Raw genomic sequence first — 17,525 nt, 5'->3', positions numbered from 1 at the left:
GGGACTCTCAAGAGTCTTCTCCAACACCACACTTCATTAAGCATCAATTCTTCGGCGCTCAGCCTTCTTCACAGTCCAACTCTCACATCCATACATGACCACAGGAAAAACCATAGCCTTGACTAGACGAACCTTTGTTGGCAAAGTAATGTCTCTGCTTTTGAATATGCTATCTAGGTTGGACATAACTTTCCTTCCAAGGAGTATAAGAGTCTAATTTTATTCAAAAGATATTCATGTGGACATCCAGTTTTTCCCGTAAAACTTGTAAAAGAATAAAAAATGTGCCCATTGAATAGTCCTGACACTCATGACAAAAGTCAATTGACTGGAAATGTGATGATTTACTGTCCGGATTCTATTCCATTGCTCTTTATGTTTATCCTTATGAAAGTATCATGGTATTTTGATTACTATAATTTTGAGTAAGTTATGAAATCAGCAAGTGTGATACCTCCAACTTTGTTCTTTCTCAAGATCGTTTGGGCTAGTCTCAATCCCTTGAAATTACCTATGGATTTTAGGATGACTTTTTCCATTTCTGCAAAAAAACCATCACCAAGATTTTGATATGAATTGCATTGAATCTGTACACCACTTTGAGAAGTATTGTCATCTTAGCACTATTAAGCCTTTAAATCCATGCCCATGGTATATTTTCCCATTTACTTTGATTTTCTCTCATTTCTTTTTGCAATGTTTGTAGCTTTCAGTGTATAAGATTTGCATCTCCTTGGTTAAATCTGGTCATATGTGTTCTGTTCTTCTAGATGCTATTGTAAACAGAGTTGTTAGTTTCCTTTTCAGATTGTTCATTGCTAGATATAGAATTACAACTGATGTTTGTGTGTTCATTTTGTATACTTAAACCATGCTGATTTTACGAGCTCAAGCAGTGTTTTTGTGAACTCTGGGGTTTTCTAGCCAGACACTGGCTGGATCTGAAGCGCATCCTCCTGACCCGCTCCTCCCATCTCCATCCTCTTAGGGAGCACCAATGCTTTTACTTTAATCCACCACCCCTTTATGGCCGTTCTGGCCCAAGCTACTGTTATCTCTCCTTTGGACCGCCCCAGCAGCCCCTCATCTCCCTGCTTCCATTCCTGGCCCTCTAATCTGTCCTGCGTGCAGCAGTCACAGTCTCATTCCCCTGCCTAACACAATGCAGCCTGCTGGATCTGGCCTCTGTCCACCTCTCAGCCTCATCCTCCCATCAGTTCAACAAAGACACAGGTCATTTGTTCATGCTTGCAGCTTTTGCAGACATCAGTCCCACTGCCTGGAATGCTCTTCCTTCCTTTTCCCTAGTTAGCTTCTCCTCATTCTTTAAAGCTCAACTCAAATGTAATTCAGGCAAGTAAGTCTAGTTCTCTTTCCTCTCCCCTCCAATTACGGCCAGTGGGAGGTCCCACTATGATTATGCTGCTCTATCAGAAGCATGGCACAGCTGACAATTAGTAGCCGACAAGGACACACGCACTTCAGGGTCTTGCATCTTGTTCACCGGTGTGTCCTCGGTATCTGGAAGAGTGTCCAACAAATACAAGATGCTCAATAAAGGCTTATTGTATGAATGGAAGATCAAGGAATAGACTCTCTGCCATTTTCCAGCCAGGTGACCTTGGAAAAGTCACTTAATACTCCTGATCCTCAGTTCCCCAATGTGTAAAGCAAGGCATGTAATCTCTCTATTCAGGAAATTTGCTACTCAGCACCCAGTGGGGTCACCGTGTATGTCTGTTCTTCCCTTAATACTAGGCAGCAGGGGTTTAGGGAAGACTTCCAGAGAAAGTAGGAAGGAAGGAAGTCTAGGCAGAGGGCACAGGCTGCACAGATGCTCAGAGGCTGGGGTGCCCCTGAGCACGGGCAGTTGGATGGCCCTTTGGCGCTCGGCTGCCTACCTAGCAGGCCCTCCAGGCGATAGGTGCGGTGCTCCACTGGCAGACCGATTGAGCTGTATGGCCCATAGCGCATGATGACCTGCGCGTTCTCGGGCATGCCAGGCCTCTTGCTGGGGTTACAGCGCAATACACACTGCTAGGCAACTGCTCTTCTGGCCTTAGGCGGGGGTGGGCGTGGTCACGCGGGGTGGGTGGGGCCACAGAGGTTGTGGGTGGAGCTGGAGGACCTGCACCCCAAATGACCAACCAAGTGCCTGGCGTGGGGACTGGGGATGAGGAATCTTGAATGCCTGCACCTACTGTGTGCCTACTTCTGAGGTGCAGAAAAATGTAGTGATGTCGGAAGCCACTTGCTCTCGCAACCCTCACAAGCTGGTAAACACGGTATTTCAACCTGGTGTGGCAAGTGTTAATGATAAATAATAGCACTTAACGACATATACAGCTAGTTACATAAAGTTTATGTCAGGCGACAAGCTAACACGTTCAGTTTTATCTCATTTAATCATTTTGCCGTTCTTATGAAGTAGGTTATGTTTTGTATTTACAAAACAGAAGCTTGGAATGGCCAAGTAACCTTCCCAGGCAAGTCAAGCACGTGGTATAAACTGGAAACCTTTGTAAGGTCTGTATGATGTCTTTTTATTTCTCTAGCCTGTTATTTGTTGGAACTCTTGAAACTGTGAATTTAAGTCTTTCATCTGTTTTTGGACAATTTTGAGCCATTATCTCTTCACATATTGCTTCTGGCCCCTTTGCTCACTTTTCCAGAACTCCAGTTAAATGTATGTTACACTTTCTCAACGCATTCTCATTGCATTCCCATTGCATTCCCACGGTATTATTCTCACGGTCTCTTCTCTCCTGCATTTTCTTTCTTTCTTCCATGCTTCATTTGGGATTGTGTATGTGTGTATACATATGTTCATTTTTGCTTGTAATCCAGTTTATTAATTTTCTCTGCAGTTGTGTCTTAAATGCTATGAAACCCATCAATCTCGTTCATTATTTCAGCTGTTTATTTTTCAACTCTAGAATTTTAGTTTAGTTCCTTTTCAAATTTGCTGTGCCACTTTTTTATACAGTTGAATTTCTTGCCAGGTTTCTTAGGCCTGGTGTTATCTTCTTGATCATTATAAAAATACTTGTGTTATACTCTGTGCTTGGGAATTCCACTATCTGGAGACCCTGTGTGTCCTTTTCTATTGTTATTTCTGCTAGTTTCTGTTGATTTGTCTTGTCTCCTAGAGTGCTTGGTTTACTTTAATTGTGTACTGGACACTGTATTAGAAAACTTATTTGTAGAAATAATTTGAGGCCAAGCATGATGTTATTTTCCTCTATGGAAGACTTTATTTTTCACTTCTTGCCAGGGCCTGGTAGCACCAGCAACCCAGGATCATCTTAATACAATTTCAGGGTTTGAGATTTGCTTAGCCATCCAGATGGCCTGAAACTGGGCTGCAGTCCATGTGGAGGTTGGTTTATTTGTATTTTTCCCCCTCATTTCTGTGGTGCAGTCTTTTTGGATCCTGGCCCAATGAGGGTGGTGGCTTACCAAGATTCATTTGGTGGTGTTTAACACTCCAGTTTTTGGAAGCCTAACTGCAAACTCAAAACTGCATCTCATCTTTTAGGTTGCCTATTCAAGATCACTAGATATCTCCAGAGAAAAAGCATCTCAGTGCAATGCTCGCTCTCATCCTCTCCCTGATCCTAATCCAGTTAGCTCTTTTATGATTTTTAGGAAGATTTTAAAAATATATATGCCAGGTTTTTAAAGATATCTTATGTAGGAGGCATAGTCTGAATTAAACTACTCTATTGTAACCAGAAACAGAAGTTCTCCCATTGAGAATTTTTCCTGAAGTTGCATTGAATCTAGAGATCAACTTAGGGAAAACTGAATGTTTCTGAGGCCTTCCTATATACCATACTGAAATATCTCTCCTATGGGGCTTCCCAGATGATGCTAGTAAAGCACCCACCTGCTAAATGTAGGAGACATAAAAGACAGATCCTTGGGTTAGGAAGATCCTTTAGAGTAGGAAATGACAACCCACTCCAGTATTCTTCCTGAGAAATCCCATGGACAGAGGAGCCTGGCGAGCTACAGCATATGGGGTCACAAAGAGTCAGACGCGACTAAGCACGTGTGTGCACACACCCCTCTCCTTTATTTAGATCATCCTCAATGCCTTCTGTGGGATCACACAGAGTCGGACACGACTGAAGCGACCTAGCAGCAGCAGCAGCAGCAATGCCTTTAAGTGTTGTTTATCATTATCTGTGTATGGTTTTGCATGTATTTTGTTAGATTTACTGCAAGTCATGTATTTTTTTTTTTCTTTTTTCGGGGGAGCCACTCCGTGTAGCTTGTGGAATCTTAGTTCCCTGACCAGGGATCAAACTCATCCGCACGAGTGAAAGTGCAGAGTCCTAACCACTGGACTGCCAGGGAATTCCCTAAGTCATATGTTTAGCATTGTGATTTTATTGTTGTATAAAATGAAGTTGACTTTTACATATTGATCTTATGTAGCTACCTTAACCATTTCTTTTGATTTCTATTAATTTTTTATTATTTATCCCCGGAGTGGGAAGATTTTAAATCACCACATCAGTTTAAGATTATAGCACTATCCAGAAATTTTATTTCTTCTTACATCAGTCTTAATTATATTTTTCTAAGAAATTTTCAATCTGAGTTGTTTTGTCAAAAAACAAAAATGTTTTTTGACATTTTTGACATAAACTGGTTGATGAATTTTTGCCATCTTTTTATTGTCTACTTTATTGTGGTTAGGTGAGTTTTTATTCATAATATTACTTATTTTTGACCTTCTTTTTTTATTTTATTGGCTTTACCTGTGACTTGTCTATTTTGTTAGTCTTTTCAAAGAATCAACTTTTCCGTTGGTTAGCTTCTCTGTTGTTCTTATTTTTTCTTTCATTGATAGCTGTTTTTGTCTTTATTACTTTCTTTGAGTTTACTGTTCCTTCTACTTTCTTTGAGTCTACTGTTTGATCCTTTTTCTTACTTTTTTAAGCTATCTTAACTCGTCAGTCTCGAGTCTTTCCTCTTTTCTGTTGCAAGTATGAATTTCCCTCAAAGCATCACTTTTGCTGTATCTCAGAGGCTTTTTTAAAAAATAAAGTTTCCTGTGCTATACAGTAAATCCCTGTTACTCATCTATTTTATCTTATTTTTTAATAAACCTTTTGGTCACTCCATGAGGTATATGGGATTTTAGTTCCCCGACCAGGGATTGAACCAGGGCCCTCTGTATTCAAAGCACAGCATCTTAACCACTGGACTGCCAGGGAAGTTCCTATCCCAGAGGTCTTGATATGAGGTATCTCTATTTTCTTGCTCTAAATATTTTAAAATTTCCACTATTATTTCTTTTTTGACCATGGGTTTTAGAATGATGTGTTTTTTGGATTCTGGAATATTCTTAGCCATTTTCTCTTTAAATAGTGCTTTCCCCCTATTCTCTCCCTTTTCCATAGATTTTATTTCTTTGCAGTGTTAAATGAATCTATTTCATAGCTCTCTCAGTCATCTCTTTTCTCTAGCCTTTGCAGTGTTGTTCACCTATTTGTCTTATCTGCTGCTTTCCCTCCTATAAGCCATTTCTTGTGCTGTTTGTGTTTTTTGCCCGTGACCTCATTTTTAATGGAGTGTTTTCCCCCATGGGGGTTTTGGTGTGTTCAGGGTTGTGGAAATTGGTTTTGTAATTGATCCTGCTGAGGTCCTTTGGATCTTACTGACCTAGGCAATTTGAATAAATTATTGGTTTGGAATTCCTGCTTTAGAGATAAGACTCAGATTCTACATCCACATATAGCATACATTTATAATGAAAGTTCTTGTGGATGTCCTTTCCCATCATCTGCAGCCCTATGTGAATAGCGTGGCTCCTCAGTGCTCGCGTGGACTGATGGGCAGAGTGCTTCTAGTTCTTTTTACAGAGTTAGGACACCTCTCTGAGGTTCTGGTTCAGTGTTGACCCTGGCTGGGCTGAGGTTATGTCCTCTCAGCTTGCAGGGGTGGAGAAGACCACTGTCGACTGCTGGAGTCTGTATCTGCTCCGATACACCTTTAGCTCCTGCTCACTGCTCTGTTTTGGATAGCGGGTTTTCTCCCCCCCTAGAATGTGGGTTTATTTTCTTTGTTTTGAACTTGACTATGTGTTTAAACTTTTTTTTCCTCTTTGTGTGTATCTTTTTATAGTGGAAGGGGCCCTCCTCTATCAGTTCAGCCTGCTGTTTTGCAGTTTCTTATATGTAAGAGACCAAGGACAGATGGATCCAATGACATGAAAGGAACAGAAATAGGAAGTGAAATCCCATGAGGAGATGGAAGAAGCAGTAGAAGAGAGCAAAGAGAGAGCTGGTCCTTAGGACACGAGGGTGAACGGGGCTTTGAGAAAGGCGCTCTCTCGTGATAGGAGGATGCCACACTGTTCACCCTGCAGACTCAAGGGGCTGCTGTGGAAGGAAGACTCAGAGAAACAGAGAAGCTGAGAGGCTGCCTCAGTTTATAAAGGGAAGCCACGGTACTGGTTCTCCCTCTGTCCCCAAGGGAACCGCTTAGGTGTAATTTAGAAAATTGTGGTTGCTCTTGTGAACCTGGGAGCGATGCCTCTTAACATGTCTACCTGAATGTACCCATGTCCACCTCCAGGACCTTCAGACGAACAGGAGGGGGGGCATTATTTTGCTCATTGGGGGTTGGCTTGCCTGTTGTTACTCTTCTCTGTCACCTACATCTGGTTATTTTGGGGCCAACAAGAGCAAAGCCACGTTACTTTCATCCTGTTCCTTCGTATCCCCTTCATTGCTCCTGGAACATTCTTAGCCATTGTCTTTTTGGATAATGCCTCCTTTGCATCCCAATCCACAAATTCATGCACTTGAAGATTCCTGTTGGGCTTTTCAGAAAGCATTTGGGCTTCTATTTGGAGGGATCTTGGTTCTGGTTCAGGCTTCCCAGGTAAAGAATCTTCCTGCCAATTCAGGAGACTCAGGTTCATTCCCAGGGTTGGGGATCAAAGGAAATGGCCACCTACTCCAGTATTCTTGCCTGGAGAATTCCATGGACGGAGAAGTCTGGTGGGCTACAGTCCACAGGGTTGAAACAAGTTGGACATGGCTGAGCGACTAAACAATAGCAACAACAGTTCAGGTTCTGTGGGTTCTTGGGGTTGTGGAGGGGCTTTTGCAGTTTGGAATATATCTGTGCAGGGTGCAGGGCCATGCAGGGTTCAGGGAGTGTATGCACATGTACTTGTGAGCCTGCGATAAGAATGTCGAATTTTTATATCACTTCCAAATTTTCGAACAATGACTATCTTATGTCATTTTGCCACAACCTGGAAATGGGTAGTGCTGATATCAATATTCCCATTTTACAGATGAGGAAACTGAGGGCCGGGGAGGTGAAAGTGACACCCCAGAGTCAGCCCATCCTGCTGTTAGAGCGGAGCTGTGTCTGTAGTTCGGGCATCCCGCCTCCAAACCGGGTCTTTTCCCTCCACTTCACTCTGCTCATGCATGTTCTTACAGACTTAAGTGGGGACACCCATCTCTATACCCAACCTGATCACAAATACCCCTGAAACCTCTCTGTCCCTCACCCTACACATGCCACACACTAGGAGAAACCAAGTTCTCTCCTGCTCTTTCTCTCCCAGCTCCTGTGTTTTAGACATCCACTGTTGCTGTTGTCGGAGAGGGCGATGGCACCCCACTCCAGTCCTCTTGCCTGGAAGATCCCATGGGCGGAGGAGCCTGGTGGGCTGCAGTCCATGGGGTCCGAAGAGTCAGACACAACAGAGCGACTTCACTTTCACTTTTCACTTCCATGCACTGGAGAAGGAAATGGCAACCCACTCCAGTGTTCTTGCCTGGAGAATCCCAGGGACGGGGGAGCCTGGTGGGCTGCCGTCTATGGGGTCACACAGAGTCGGACACAACTGAAGCGACTTAGCAGCAGCAGCAGCAGCAGTTGCTGTTGTCAGACCTCAGACAAAGGCGAATGAATTGTTGACCCAGCTGACAGAATTTACTACACAAGTTTTTATAGCATTTCTGGGCAGCAACAGCAGCCAATGCCATCTTTCTTGGCATTACTGTTTATTGAATATAGACTTACAGTCTTTAAATAATTTGAATATAGTGCTTTCAATATACAGTTCTTTCATCACACATATATTTCTTTAAAGCACAAAACTATAACTTAAAATCAAAAGGCTATAAATACACATGTACATATTGCCATAAATCTAGAACTGTTTTATAAAAATAGAACTCAAATATCAACTTTATATATTTTGGCAACTTAGCAGTATTGTAAGGTGGCCACATACATTTTTATTATGCATCATTGTCCCCCCAAATCTGAGTCTCCAAGTTTCATCATCTCTCTGAGGACTCTTGGGACAGTCTCCTTTACCAGGGTCCCCACAGAGATGGCCAAGGCCATGGCTCAGCACTGCCTTTATGTAAAGGCTCAGTGTACCCACCTGAACTTGGAGGGGGAAGACCAGCTTCCAGCCCCTCCCTCGGAGAGAGGAGCTGTTCCCTCCTGCCAAACGTCTGCCATCCACACATGGTTGATATCGGAATGCACAGTCAGTTCCCTTTCCCCAAGCTCAGAAAATGGCAGATGTGTTTGGTTCTGACGAATGAGTGTTTGAGAGAAAGTGTGAAACAAACATCACCTGAACAGTGCCTGCTGGGGTAACATCATCCCGACAGCGGGCACCAGTGCCCACCTGCTCATGCAAGGCCCTTTACACACGTGACCTACCATCCTGACAAGCTCACAAGGCCGGGATGCTCTTGTCCCCATTTGATGATGGAAGAACTTGAGTCTCTGGGCTTTTTAAGTCTCTTGGCCAAGACCAGTGAGGCTGCTTGATCCCCAAACCAGAGCTGTCTACCCACCCAGAAACTTTTGGAGAGAAACCAGAAGAGAACTTGGATCTCCACCGTGGTCATTTGCTGGAAACAAGTAGGTAGCTTTGAGTCGGCTTACAGCAGCTGGACAGCAGTTCTCCAAACACCCCTGGGACTCTTGGGCTGTGCTTTTCCAGGGGGAGCAGAAAGGTGGACACGCGAGGGAAGCAGCGTGGACTCTGCAGACCAATGGTTTTGAAGGGGCAGTGCCACAATCTCCTGGATCATACAATAGAAATTCTCAGCCTGAAACCATTGGCTCAAGGAATTCACAGCTTAGGGATGTCTGTGTTATCAAAGGTCCCAGCAAAGGTCAAAATATTCCCCCATCTCAGCCTGCCTGCTTCTATGTTAGTCAAAGGGCAGAGAGCTTGCACAGTGCTCCGAAGAAGAGACACATTAAGGGTCCCTGGGCCACAGTGGAGGGTGATACAGAGCGGGATGGGGAGGTCATTGGCTCGTGTCTTTGTGGGAGGAGTAAAGGGCGTTTCTTTTTTTAGGAAAACTCACAGGAAGCATGGCAGAACTCAGTGTGATAGGAGCCCAGTTCTGCACCTCCTCTGGACAGAAGCAAGCTGCCTTGGCTATTTGCAGTTTTGATTTTTCTGGTTGCTTTCCCATAAAAATATGCCCTAGCAGAAAGTGCCTCTCACCATCTCCTCCATGAGCACTGCCTCCCCGGACATTCTCAGGTCAGTTCTGTGGACTGTTGGCCCCTCCATCAGGGCTGGCTCTGTGCACAGCCATTCCCTCCTCCCAGCCCCTCTCTTCACCAGCTGTGCCCTCAGCCCCCAGGCCAGTTAAGAGCTTTGATTTCGGCTCCTTCACATGCATTTTAGTCCCAGCTATCCACGGATGTCCAGCTTAGGCCACTGAGACCGTATTCTGAAATTAATGTCACAGTGCTTTTCTTAAAAGCCTCTCAAGAATGAACGAAACAAAACAAGTAAACAGCAGCAGCAGAAACCCCCGAAGCATCCTGCTCTCCTCCTAAAGGCAGATCACCTATCAGGGCATGTTTTTTGTGAAGGCGAGTGGGAAGGCAACCAGAAAAAAAGCAAGTGGCAGATCCCTGGGGAGGTGGACCGGGCCCTGCCAGGCCCCCGGAGAAAGCAGGGAGCAGAGCTGCTCCAGGGAAATGGCAGACCATTTTCTTCCCCTTTCAGAATAGCCAGACCAGATTTTCTGAACTCAGTGGAAGGCTGCTTCCGGGAGGCAAAAGGAGAAAAGTGTTTGCAGGCCCAGATCACTGTATTTTAAATTAACTTGGGCTGTGTGTGTGTGTGTGTGTGTGTGTGTGTGTGTGTGTCAGGGGTGGGTACTGCTTACAGGACCACATGTCTCAGGGCGGGTCGCTCTGAATGCCAGGATCAGACTGCTTTGAATCTGAAAACAAAGCCCTCTACTCCTCCCCAAGGGACACAAAGCAATGACCTGGGGTTAGCCTCTTCCTTCATGGTTCATTTGGGTGCATTGCACATAATAAGGTGACTCATTCTTTCACTGGACATGCTAGGTCCTGCTGGGAAGCACACACCAATACTGAGCTGCTGTGGCTACAGAGGGAAGTCAGTGGTGGCTTCCACATCTCACCCGGGCCGCCTCAGAGCCAGGCTAGTCTTATTTCCCAACACACAGGCCCGAGGACACCTTGATAAATAATGACGATTCCCATGCCTCATGAGGGATGCATTCCTCCTACCAGTCCAGCTTTGTGTGATGCCTCAATGTGGTCTGTGTTGGGTCTGGAGTTATAGAGAAGCTACAGAAAGCTGGGGTGAAGGTTGGGAGCAAGGGGTTCGGCGGGGTCTGGCAGCTGCAGAATGCTGGGTTGAGGAGTTGAAAGCTGGTGGCAGCCATCAAGGTTGGTGCCCCTGACTGGGCCTTGTTACTTTTTCCTTTGTTGCCGGTGGCTTGCCTGTGGCAGACAGTGGCAGGCTGCAGAGGCGTCTCATGTCAAGAAGGCTTTCTTCCACAGCTTTGGCAAACTTGGTTGATGATGTCTCCTTGCAGTTGTGGAAGCTAGAGATGCAGAAAAGGATGCTCTCTGGCTGGGGGTTGTAGCAGGCACCGTACCCATTGGGTACCACGGGACCATAGCAGCAAAACATCTCCATGGTGGTGGGTACCTGGAGGAGAGGACAGGTCAGAAGTTGCTTGTTCTGAAAGTCTGCGCAAAGCATGATGTTCTAGCAGTCCAGGGGCCTCAAGGAGATATTTGCTTCTCTTTGACTATTTCCCACCTGGGTGTGTGACTGAATTAAGCACATCAACGGACTGCTTCATCATGCATGGCCACAGCCAGAGTCATCAAAACAAACCCATCTAACTGCATGAATCAGAAGGGAGGCCATAAGCCCCTCCCTGGTGTGAAACCTGCGCTACTCGTGGAGTTGGAAGCTCCCAGAGTGACCCGGTGCTGGGCCGAATCTCTCCTTCACCTGGGGGCTGTTTGAATCACCCAGGCAATCAGAGCAATTTACTAAACGGCACCCTGGTGGCACCCAACAGTTAGATGGCTTCCCAGAGGGAGTAATTTATGAACTGGAGGAAATCTGGCTCCTCTTCTCTGTCGATTTTTTCCCACATCCTTAATTACTGTCAGTATTGCCTGGCTGGTCTGCTTTTCTCCCCACAGCCTGGTCACGCACAATTACCCAGCACTGGGCGTCTCAGAGATTGCCATCAACTGGAGTTTTTAGTTATGTACCTGATACATTTTGAATTCAGAGGGCTGCGATTTTATAATGCAGATCACAAGCCAAGAAAAAGTGCTTCTGAAGGCATTGAAGCCATCAATGTTCATTGCAGTTGGAGAAAAAAAATACCACCACACCCTGAATTAATTGTATTAGCTGGTTTCAGAGGGGAAATGGAGCACGCTCTTGTGGAGGTGCAGGGCGGTGTGTGTTTTAAGCCCACAGGATCTGTGTGCTCAGGCCTTCAGAAATGACACTGGCCGTTTTAATGGGGCAGAACAGACCATTAGTCTTGCTAATAGAGTCACCTCATTGTCAGATCAATTTGCCGTGCCACAGCCGAAGGCCATACAGCGTTCCGAGGCACTTCGTGCCCACGGATGGTTTCCTGAAGAATTTATGCTGCTGTGCTCTGTCCTCTTTTACTCATGGCTGCAAGCTCACTGCCATAATGACAAAACGAAACTACCGAGTGGGCTCTTATCCTCAAACACAGCTTTATCTGCCCTTGTTCTTGCCCACGTTCTGCTTTTCGCAGATGAGGTGGAGTTTCAGTAAACTGACGTTTGGAGGGCGGGGTATGGGGAGGGGGGTAGGTATCTTCTCTTCTAGATGGCTGCCTTTCTCTAACAGATCGTGTTCTGTTTTTGCGTCGGCGGTCCTCCAACAGAGCAAGGCGGTAGCGCTGGTTTAGGAGATGCCGGACTGGCCCCTTATGATGAGGTCTGTGACCTGCTTGGAGGACCCTGCCCGTGCCAAGCACGGGGGGTCTGGGCTTTCTACCTACATCATTGCATCTGATTGAGCCAGGACTTGCCTCTGGGCCCAGAGGACACCACCTCCTGGGCAACACTGGAAGAATATGCCTAGTGGTTAGGGCACCAGAGTGGGTATTCTCCCATCCTGCCCACCGCTGCTAAGGAGGCATTTGTGATTACGCACATTTAGAAGATGGGGAAAGCAGCACTCTGAGCATTTTGGTCCTTCTGCTGAAGGGCATGCAGTTCACTGGAAGCAGAGCCAGGACCGGGCTGATTCCGAGCAGTGGGCTGTAATCACTCAGCTTGTGAGAAAGCCCACTGCTTCCACTAAATGCTCTCAGGTGCTGGCTGCGCTGGGGCAGTACCTGGCTGGTGGAGAGCACAAACCGGTTGCTCATCAGGTATGTTTCATCCGTGAACATCTCGGGCAGTTCCTTGCACATTTCCCGGGCCAGCTCCCGCAGCCCCAGCAGGTGGTTGTCGATGGCCATCCCTGTTATGGCCTGAGACAGAGAACAGGACTTGAGACACGGGCTTCCCCTCCTTCTCTCCTCTCTAGTCTGCAAAGCTCGTGGGCACTCTGATGGCTCTTGCCCACCCAGTGCTTGCTGTGGACCACATCCGTGTGTGGTGGCCACCCAGGACCAAGCACTCCTACATGACCTCTGCTCCTTGTGTATTTCTCCACACCCGGGATAAGCCAGAGCAGGTAGGGTTCTAGATGAGGATGCCCGAGTTAAAAGCCAGTGAGTCTGACTGCCCGCCCCCCAGCAGCATGGTCCCTGCCGAGGTTCAGTGTGTATAACCCCTCATGCTCCAAGTGGAAACAGCAGGGCTGGCTTGGCCCTCCTGGGCACCCCTGCAGGGGCAGAACCTGGGCAGGGGTGCCCCAGGCTGTCACTGATGGGCCTTCACCACAACCAGCACTTCATCCTCCAGCAGGAGCCCCAGGAATGAGGGGCCGAGGGTGCCGAGGTGTCCTCGAATCTTGGCTGCTGTTTCACAGGCTCAGAATCAATTCAACTGAACTGGACTCATAATCTAAGAGTAATTTTGAGACAGGAGCTAGACAGCTTAGCAGAGGCTCAGCTCACATTTTCAAGGGTTGTTGGATGAAGAAAAGGTCTTTCTTTTTGTCACAGGTACTTGAAATCTTATCAAAGGATAAGAGAATAGCAGTGGAGACTTCTACACAGGAGGAGCTCAGGGGTGGTGGTGTGGCTGGAAGGGGACAGTGGAGCCAGGGCAGTCTTTTCTGTCTTCCCCACAGGAGGCTGTGTGCAGCAGGCACAGGGGTTTTGCACAGATTACATGTTTGATTGGGGCAATTTGTGGGGCTGAAGGAGACATAGAGGCCTCTTTCTTTTAAAATAATTTTTTTAATGTATTTATTTTCTTTTTGGCCATGCTGCATCTTCGCTGCTTTCTGTGGGCGCTCTCTGGTTGCAGTGAGTGGGGGCTACTCTTCTCTGTGGTGTGCGGGCCTCTCGTTGCCGTGGTTTCTCCTCCTGCAGAGCACAGGCTGCAGGGCTCCTGGGCTTCGGTAGCTGCAGCACGTGGGCTCAGAGTTGAGGCTCACGGACTTAGCTGCTCCACAGCATGTGGAATCCCCCCGGACCAGGGACTGAACTCGTGTCCTGTGCATTGGCAGGGGGATTCCTACCCACTGTGCTCCCAGGGAAGTCCCTCCTCTGGCCTCTTGTAATAACCTCTGGATCAACATCAGGGTAACTGAGTAATTCCTGGGGGTTTCACGGTTACATGAGACGGCCCCTTAGCTGTTAAGGCCCCACAGAGGCGGAGATCTTCGACCACAGTGAACTTTGTTCAGGTTTACAAGGTACGTTTTGGAATTTGACAGCTGTTCTCTTTCAGGTGAGAATGGATGCATAAAGATGACTCAGGGGCCCCAGTCTCTCCAAACACACCTAATTATAGGCTGAAAAGACATGTTATACAATCACCACTCACTTTGGACATGCCCCGTTAGGACAGAGGCGAAGAGCTGTGAGACAGACCAGCTATGAAGTAGACACGCGTTTAATTTCTCAGGTCACCGCTATGTACTGACTGCTTTGTGCAGATCTGTGAGAGCAGCTACACTGTACAGCAGCCAGTCCACCCCGGTTTTCACCATCTCTGAAGTTCCTGTAGCAACTGGGGTTGATTCAACAGATTCTTTGGATCAGAGCCATGAGTAGTAACGAGCAAAATGACTCAACATCCGGTCTTCTGTTCATTCAAGAACCTGAACTGAGTGCCTACTATGTGCCTGAGAAGCTGCTGGAACACAAAGCAGTCGCGGACTCAGCCTCCTGGAGCCCTGGGTGGGGTGGGAGGCGTATTAACCAATCATACAAATAAACTCGGATCACAAACTGCGTAAGTACTGGGAAGGAGAAGCACACGGTGCTGAGGGGACGTGGCAGCGTGTCTGGACCACGTCCGCTCCTTTCCTTGGGATTTCCTTCTCCAGAACCTCTGCCAAATATACTTGCCAGATACATGGAGCTTTCCTGGTTTCCTCCTCCATCCCTTACCCCGCACATCCAACCGGGGACCTACAAAGCATCTTTATGGCTCTCCTCTCCCCATCCCTGATCTCTTTTATTTAGTTGTTTCCACCAACTTAAAATAGTTAACACAGCAGAACCCTATGGCAATGCTTTGGAGAATATTTCCCTAAAGTTTTCATAAAATTTTAAATTATCAAAGTTGTATATTTATAGTTTAAAAAAACACCAAATAAGCCAAAGACTTAATGTCACTTTGCCAGCACTGAGTCCCTCTCCACAGAAGCAATCACTTGGAACCCTTTTAGCAACTGGCTTTCTTAGTTCTGAATACTATGCTTAGACTGCTGCTACTGCGTTTTTCAATTTCCTTATTATAGAAGATGAAACTTGGCTCTTTGATACCCTCCTTCCCAAATATACTTCCACTCCCCAATGCTTCCAACAGAGTTAGATTTGAACTCCTTGTCACTTGATCAACATTCAGTGTTTACATGGCTATAATTATGCAAGTATTCACAGCTGAGTCCTGAGTCCTGCGTGTGTTAGGATTAGATTTCCTTAATCAGTTTTTTTGTGTTCCCTAGAATTGACAGTTTGTAAATGATTAAATTATGATTTTCCCACTTGCTTATCTTTCTATGCATCTACAATTTATGATTCGTAAGTCCTCAGCCAGAACTGTAAAACTTCCCTTAATGCATAAAAATGTATCAGACAATTTACCAGTTTAATTTCTCCTTTCACTTCTTGCTTCTCTGTGGACTGACTGTTCCCTGGGTCTGCTGAACAGCTGTCAGCTTGGGACCTCCCTTTGCTCTCATCCTTGTTCTCGACCTCCTCCTGGTGTAGAATCTTCTGATGTTTAAGTCTGTGATTTTCTCTTTTGTGTTTTATTCTCTTACATTAGTGGTCTACATCCTCCAATAGTTTTACTAGAAAGAGAGCTCGATAAGTAACAACTGTAAGCCCTTGCCTGTGCGCATGCTGCTCCCTTCTAGGGCCATCCTTCCCGTCTGCCTTTACCGACAAACACCTCCTGCTTTAAGTCTCGGATGAAGCACTACTTCCTCTGGGGAGCTCACCTGGCTTTCCCAAGCGGAAGGAACTTACTCCTCCATGTTCTCTGCTACTTCCTGAAACAGTTAAGGCCTCTTTTCCCTACTACGTAGTGAACTCCCCAAGGAAAGGGCTTCGTTTTTTATTTGCCAGCACCTAACGCCTTGCCTGGCATAGAGCAGAAAAACAAAGGACACCCACAGAAGACATGACAGCAAGCTTGACTTTCGCCAAACAGAACAGACACCCATTTAGATGGATCAGGGACCTAGCAACTGAACTGGAGAAAAGCCTATGCTGGCTAGTTCTAAAACCCAGATCTATGTTGTGCTTGCTTTCAGATATATAGATAGCAAACAGAGTAAATACCAAGTAAATTCCTTTCCATAGATTGTATGATCCTTCAGAGACTATATCAGAATGATTCACAATTAATATATTGATCACCAGTCCAAGCAGTAGCTTATTTTTGGTTTGTATGCAAATGATGGCTTTGCAGTGCCAGAAAATATATTATTTTCCTAACCCAGGAAAGCATTTCCCTTACCATTTCAATTTCACCATTAACTTTCAGCAAAAAAAAATCTTTGTATTCACAAGCAGTATAAATAAATAAATACATGGAGAATAAGAAGGCAGAAACAGCCCTGGGGGGAAAAAACACTGCCTCACCCGAGACTGTGCAGACCATATAGGTCTGCCTTCTCTTACACAAGCTGTAAGGTGCTTTACATGTCGGTGCTGTTATTACTGGTGTTGTTTCAAAGACCAGTCATTGTATTCCTGTAAAATCCACGTAAAAAGCAGGAGTGCTGTGTTACGCAGCTTTTAAAAATAAGAAAGAGGAGGCTCTGGAGGCAAGGTGGCCTCACCAAGTCGCTGCATAGGAGGCGGCCCAGCTGTCACCCAGAGGCTGTGCTGCGGCCCCGGCTCTGGGCACAGCGGGGGTCCTGAGCTCAGGCGAGGTCACTCACCATGACCGTGTACTCTGTCTGGGCTCGGATGGCATCCTTCAGGAGCAACAGCTTCTCCGAATCCTATAAATGGACAGAGACACAGTGCACGGGGCTTTAAGAGGCTGCTCAGGTACAGACCAGCCAAAGGAGCTGGGTGTCCCGGGGCTGAGCCACAGGCGGCCCACAGCTGCCCCACTGACCTCCTTGAGACCCCTCAGGCCAACAAGACTTACCGGCACGGCGGCTGTGTGGTGGTCAGCGATGGCTTTCACAAAACGCAGCGCCTCTGGCGTGGCCGATCGAATGTTGTCCACCCGTCCCTCTTGGAACCGGCGGATGGAGGCGCTCTCGTAGGTGGGCACGAGTTTCCCGTGGAGCCTGCACAGGATGAAGGGGGAACGGTAGACGGTGCTGCCTTCTCAGGGAGTCATAAATGCTGAAGGAAAAATAGCCTTGCCTGCCTTGATTTTTACAGTCCTGCCTTCACTTGGCAGTCTTTCATTTTAATGCTAATAGAATTCTGGAGGAGATTCCCCAAAGATGAATGCTGGGGAGGCTCTGATATGAAGAGCTGAGCACAGTTTCCTGTGAGGGTGATACTGTGTGGATATAAAATATAAGGGAGACATGACTGGTAGTTGTTTTTATTATTTTTTTTTTAAAGTCCCAA

At 46.4% G+C, this 17,525-nt stretch overlaps 2 protein-coding genes across 2 annotated transcripts in view; both read right to left on the bottom strand.

The window, feature by feature from the left end:
• The window catches only part of LOC104999015 (chromosome unknown open reading frame, human C10orf53), a 9,605-nt gene extending 7,607 nt beyond the window's left edge, over nt 1-1,998 (bottom strand). The window contains exon 1 of the mRNA XM_010854446.1: nt 1,902-1,998. Within this exon, the coding sequence (XP_010852748.1) occupies nt 1,902-1,998 (97 nt within the window). The remainder of the gene's footprint in view (nt 1-1,901) is intronic.
• Nucleotides 1,999-10,726: 8,728 nt separating this feature from the next.
• The window catches only part of CHAT (choline O-acetyltransferase), a 60,778-nt gene continuing 53,979 nt past the window's right edge, over nt 10,727-17,525 (bottom strand). Inside the window, exons 13-16 of the mRNA XM_010854445.1 lie at nt 17,089-17,233; nt 16,874-16,936; nt 12,693-12,830; nt 10,727-10,996 (exon numbers count right to left, since the gene is read on the bottom strand). Coding sequence (XP_010852747.1) covers nt 10,727-10,996; nt 12,693-12,830; nt 16,874-16,936; nt 17,089-17,233 — 616 coding nt within the window. The remainder of the gene's footprint in view (nt 10,997-12,692; nt 12,831-16,873; nt 16,937-17,088; nt 17,234-17,525) is intronic.

Source organism: Bison bison, unplaced genomic scaffold, assembly GCF_000754665.1.
Source record: "Bison bison bison isolate TAMUID 2011002044 unplaced genomic scaffold, Bison_UMD1.0 scf7180017864341, whole genome shotgun sequence".
In the NCBI taxonomy this organism is placed as follows: Eukaryota; Metazoa; Chordata; class Mammalia; order Artiodactyla; family Bovidae; genus Bison; species Bison bison.
The sequence above is the reverse complement of the archived record's forward strand: the minus strand, read 5'-3'. Positions and strand labels throughout refer to the sequence as shown.